General features: G+C 50.1%; 1 protein-coding gene across 1 annotated transcript; it reads right to left on the bottom strand.

Annotated features, from left to right (window-relative positions):
- Positions 1-1,708: 1,708 nt before the first annotated feature.
- Positions 1,709-2,179, bottom strand: EI90DRAFT_3130806 (uncharacterized protein; the record flags this gene model as incomplete). The annotated part of the gene is made up of 1 exon (XM_039064340.1): positions 1,709-2,179. The coding sequence occupies one exon, from the start codon at positions 2,177-2,179 to the stop codon at positions 1,709-1,711; it is 471 nt and encodes a 156-aa protein (XP_038911007.1).
- Between the last annotated feature and the right edge of the window lie 3,856 nt (positions 2,180-6,035).

Consider the following 6,035-nt stretch of genomic DNA (forward strand, 5'->3'; position numbering starts at 1 on the left):
GTCCCTGGCCACTCAGACTGAAGTGGAGAATGTGTTATTATTATTAAAGGGGAAGACTATACTACTTACCTCAAGTGGAGAATGTGAGAAGAAGGTTACTTCTTCGGTTCCCACTTCAGGTACATTTATGTACATGCGGCTTGAGTCACATGACGGGTGCCACGTCATCCTCGGAGGCAGCCGCAGGCATCCGGGTGTCCCCGTGGGGGATCCCGAGAGCGTCCGCTGCATGCGCGCGTGCTGGGCACAGCGGGAAGCCATCCGGGGTGTGTGGGCCGGACGGGTCAATAGTACATCGATACAAAGGAAGGTGGTCTGTGTAGATAGAAAGAAATAAACAGGAAGAGGAAGATGAGAAGAATGAAATAAAGAGAGGGGAAAGAAGAGGGAGGAAGGAGGGGGAGGGGGATAGACAGCGGGGAGCGGGTGTGGTGTGGCCGGGTGGGTCTGGGTGGACCCGGGTCAGGTGGGTGTGCCCTGACAACTGCTAAGTCTATTAACCTGATGTAAACAACAGTAAATACATGATTCAAGCTCAACTTTCAACATAGATGCAACAGGCTGAGGATGCTGGAGGTGAGGGGACAAGGCCCAAGGCTAGGGCCTTTGGCCTCAGTGACTCTAAAGGAGTGCTGTGCCCCCTATGTTATGGATATAGAGTCTCCAATGACCATATCCATCACATTGTCAAAGACCTCCCCTTTCTATCACTCACTCACACACACTCTCTCTTTCCTGATACCCTACTATCCTCTCCCATCCTATTCCATTCCCCCCCCCTCATGAAAAGCTTTCCCCATCGGGGTTTTGGTGCTGGCCAGGGTTGTTTGCATTTTGCGGGATTTCCTGCGACCATTCCATTTGTAGACAGTCACATGTCATGTATGGAAACTGCTGGAGGTGGTTCCTGCTAACTACCACGACTTGCTACAAACTACCTTGTGTGTTGTCTCTTGTAACAACCCCTTCTGTGACTCAGCTGAACACATGTGTGTGTGTGTGTACAACCTTCAATATGTTCTATATGCCTGGTTATGTCAAGTCATCTGGTGGTTCCCACTGCAAGGACTTGAAGTCACAAGTTGAAGCCTCATGACTTGTGTATCATTCACTGGAACCCATGTCCCACAGGACGTCATCGCCTAGCTCTCCCTCCAGTGTTTGATGGACAATGTCATATTATGGTATTTGGGATCGCAACTGCTCTGAGACTCATATTCCTGTGATGCTGGCACACTCATTGCACGAGCACCAAGTAGCCACCCATCAACCATCTGGTCCCTCCCTTGTCAGTCATTGTACCTCACCACCAATGGTACGTTCCCTTTGGGAACACCAAGTCACTGAAGGCCCCACTAGCTGTTCCTTACTGGGCTCTCATGATTATAACCTGCCACCAGTATGTTCATACTACGAATGCCAAGTAACCGATAGCAACGATACAGGGATCAATGGTGATTTGATCATCTACTCTCATACACGACTGGGACCTCCCATCGATTACACATCCTGTTAAGGTACAAACAAGATCTTGTGATTGTCTTCCAGCTACAAGAATGGTTCGAGAAGGGAGAAGTTCTCCCCATCCTTGTAACACCCTAGTTGTCCCTTGGCCCTCATTTCACATTAGTTTGGGTTGCCTTGTCAGGGGACAGACTGGAGGTCAAGATCTAGTTGATATTAGAATTAATCTACATAGCCTACATCTTCAAAAATGCTTCATCAGAATGAATATGTCACCATCAATGAGGTCATTGACAAAAAATGTGCTTGCTGCAGTGCCAGAGTCAGAGAATGTGGGAACCATTAATACTCCATGGATGACAGATTCCAATGAAATGATGGCAGAGGAACCTTCTTCACTGAGTTTGAATTGCCTGAAACCTGCAGCTCTATCTGAAGGTGGGCAGGAACTTGGGGGGACAGGGATGTAGTAGCGAATGAGGGCAAGTTGGACCTTACCAATGTTACTTGAAGGTGTGATGGAAAACATCAGGACCAGCCAAGCAAAAGATGGCCCACCAACTGTGTCCACCATTATGGAATCATAACGGGCTTGCCCATGGAAATGTGGATGGGTCTGGAGTAGGTCACGATTGGTATACCAGTGAACTTGTGACTCATACACTGTTTCAAGGAAATGGAGTGTCTTCTGCTGGAAATTGTCATGACCCGACATATCCATCACTTCCGTCAATGCATCCTAGTGCCACTTGGTCTGTCCCGCCCACTATCATCATCATCCGTCCACCCATCTGTCCACCTGTCACCCTCATCCACACTTCCTCCCCCACACGCGTACCTTCCAACCTAGGTTGCCCGCTTCATTGTTGTCCGCTCACCAGCTGGACGGCTTGCTAGACGGCCGGATGGCCTTTTCTCTTTTGTCTGCTTGCAGACTATTTTTCCTCCTTTGTCACTAATTGTTCTTGCTTACCTTTTGTTGACCAAGTTTTCCGATATTAACTATTTGTCTCTTTCTTCATTCATTAATATCGCGCTTGATCCACCACTCCTTCTGGGCCGGTCCTATTTAGTTACTTGTGTTTATAACGCGTGTAGGTTACACCAGATGTACCTCAGTTCGTATATCGACTTGGATTCCCCCTCTAGTCTCTTCTCCTCATCGTAAGGCTCCTGTCTGAAATTGGGACAACAACATAAGAACGAAGTGCAGCACTCCACCCAAGTCGCTGAAGCTAAAGTCCCACCCCTCCGACCTTACGAGCCCGGATGACTTCATGCACCTTGCGGGTCACCCAGATACGCATCTGACACGTTCTTGACAGTATATACGAACTCAAATCGCTCTTACGTTCTTTCCTTGCTCTATCATTGTTTCACTGAAATATGTCTAGAGCTTATCAGACCTGTTCACAGACTTGCACTGAACCTGGTTCTTCTAGGCTTCCAAGTCTCGGTACACTTGAAGAACTGTTGCGCAGACATGACCTAGACCCTTCTGAACGTCCGCCATTCCAAAGCTTTACGGCCAACCATGACGACCCTACCTCCTCCTCCACTCCAGCACCCTCCCGTCGATTTCGTCATTCCATATTCCAAGACCATGACGAGGTGGCTGCTGTCGAGAGAGATGTCGATCCGGACAGCCAAGCTGATGACTATGACCCTGAAGCTTCTCGTAACCCTACCCCACGTCCTGATCCCGCTAATCCTCTGGACCTGCCAGACGCCCCACCCAACCGTGGTAATGGTGGTGGTGGTGATGGCAGTGGTGACAATCCGCCTGAGGATCAGCTGCCAGATGACCCCAGTAGCCGTGTGTTGGCCCAGTTGACGGACGCTATTGCTGCCCTGGCCCGCTCAACCACTGCCGCTTGTCAACCCCCAGACCCCAGCCGTAGGACGAAGCTTCATGAGCCTGACCAATTTGACGGTACTGACCCTCAGAAACTCTGTACCTTCCTTGTTCAGTGTGAACTCAACTTCCAGAACCGCCCCCAAGCGTTTGTCAATGAGCGTACCAAAGTCATCTATGCCACGTCATTCCTCAAGGGGATTGCTCTGAGTTGGTTCGAGCCTGAACTTCTTCGTGGTAACCCACATCGCCATCCATGTTGGATGGATGACTATGAACTCTTAGTCCGAGAACTCGAAGAGAACTTCGGCCCGCACGACCCATTTGGTGATGCTGAACGTCATCTGAGTACTCTGACTATGTCGGATAATCACAGGATTACCAAGTACGTCGTCGAGTTTAATTGCAATGCTTCACAGTTACCCGGATACGGTGAGGTTGCCTTGAGGCACCATTTCTACAATGGGTTGCCGGATAGGATCAAGGATGAGATCACCCGTTATGGTAAGCCATGCTCGTTGCATGACATGCGCTCTCTTGCCCAAGATATTGATGGACGATACTGGGAGCGCAAGGGCAAGTTGTCGGACTGTTCGAGAGATCGAGCTACCTCACCCAATTCCTCCAAGCAGAACGCGAAATCGGGCAAGAACTCGAAGTACTCGCCCTCCAACCCTCCTGACTCCACGTCTGACCCCTCCACCTCTGCTGATCGCTCTACCAAGGACCCTAAAAAGTCTAAGGGAAAGCAACCCGACTCTGATCTGTCCTCGAAGCTTGACAAGAGTGGCAAGCTCACCAAAGAAGAATGCCAGCGTCGCTTCGAGAACAACCTCTGCCTCTTCTGTGGGCGCTCTGGGCATGCGGCCAAAGAGTGTCCTAAGTCCTCCTCTCATGCAGCCAAAGCTAGAGCAGCCCAGGCTGAGGATATCGCAGATTCTGTGGTGGATTCGGACGAGGACAAAAACTAGATAGTGACCCTCCGGGCCCCGTACGACTGGTTGGTCACGCTGACCCTCCTCGTACATCTAGAGTCCTGCACTTGAACGCATCTGGACTATCCGCTCTTCATTCTCTTTCTGTTCCGATCTCTCTTTCTCCTTGTTCTGATGATGGTCGATTTCCAACTTCAAGGGAGTGTGCTCCCAGCTCTGATCTGCATTCTGCTTCAAGGGAGAATGCTCCCAGCTCCGCTCTGTCTTCTTCTTCTGGGGGGTCTGAACCCTGTAAAAATATGTCTTTTCCTTCTTCACTTCCGTCTGGAAACTTTTCCGCTCTTATCGACTCAGGATCTTGTGACACATTTGTAGATACATCCTTTGTCAATATCACCCAAGCCGTCAATCTGCCCATCCAATTCGCCACTGGTGAGGTTACTCCAACGACATGCTATGTCACATCATTGGATGGCTCTTGCGCTATCGTCCTAGGACATGACTGGCTCACCCAACACAATCCGTTGATTGACTGGGTCTCGAGCAGTATAACTTTCCGGACATCTGAGCAATCCAGTCTAACCACCCTGAGCTCTCCTCCCGTAGTTGTGGACCCAGTCCCAACGCAAGGGAATCCGACCTCCGACCCACAGTGTGCATCCGTCCGTCAGGCAATCAGCATCGAGATCGTCAGTCCAGCTGTGTTCGCCCGGACCGCCTGACTCGATGGATCCATCACTTTCTGCCTGGAAAATCTGTCCACTATAGCAGAGTTGCGCTCGACTTCTATTCCATCTGATCCTGTTGACCTCTCAACTGTTCCTAAGGCGTATCACGAGTTTGTGGATGTCTTCAGTAAGAGTAAAGCCAATACTCTCACGCTGCACCGTGAATATGACCTGAAGATCGAGTTGGAGGAAGGCTCCCATCCTCCCCTTGGCACCCTGTATTCCCTGTCCCAGTCTGAGCTTGAGGCTCTCTGTACATTCCTTGACGAGCACTTGGCATCCGGTTTCATCCATCCTTCGTCTTCAACCCACACTGTGCCAGTGCTCTTCGTCCGCAAGAAAGACAGTTCCCTACATCTTTGTGTGGACTTCAGGGGCCTCAATAAGATCACAAAGAAAGATAGGTATCCATTGCCACGTATCTCTGATCTCCTAGACATTCCTAGCCGTGCGAAGATCTACACCAAGCTCGACCTCCGCCATGTGTACCATTTGGTGCGGATAGCAGCGGGCAATGAATGGAAGACTTCGTTCTGCATGCGCTACAGATCCTACGAGTGGCTCGTCATGCCATTCGGTCTGACCAACGCACCCACAGCCTTTCAGCGCTTCGTCAATACCCTCTTTGCTGATCTACTCGACACTCGCATGGTAGTCTACTTGGATGACATCCTGGTCTATTCGGAAGATGAGACTCAGCATGAGGATCACGTCCAGGAAGTCCTGAGTAGGCTATGCAAGCACGGGTTATTTGCCAATCCGCAGAAGTGCAAATTCTCAACTGACACTACGGAGTATTTGGGCTACATCCTTTCGCCAACTGGACTCTCCATGTCACCCGAAAAGATTCAGTCCATCCAGGATTGGCCTGAGCCCCGTAAAGTCAAGGACATCCAGTCCTTCTTGGGATTTGCTAACTTCTATCGCCGTTTCATCCATGATTATTCCAGTATAGTTCTTCCGCTGACCAGACTCACCCGTAAAAATGTGGCTTGGTCTTTCTCTGATTAATGTCGTTCCGCCTTCCTTCGTCTCAAAGAAGCCTTCACATCC

This window comes from Cantharellus anzutake, assembly GCF_015039405.1.
Source record: "Cantharellus anzutake strain C23 chromosome Unknown EI90scaffold_69, whole genome shotgun sequence".
NCBI lineage: Eukaryota > Fungi > Basidiomycota > Agaricomycetes > Cantharellales > Hydnaceae > Cantharellus > Cantharellus anzutake.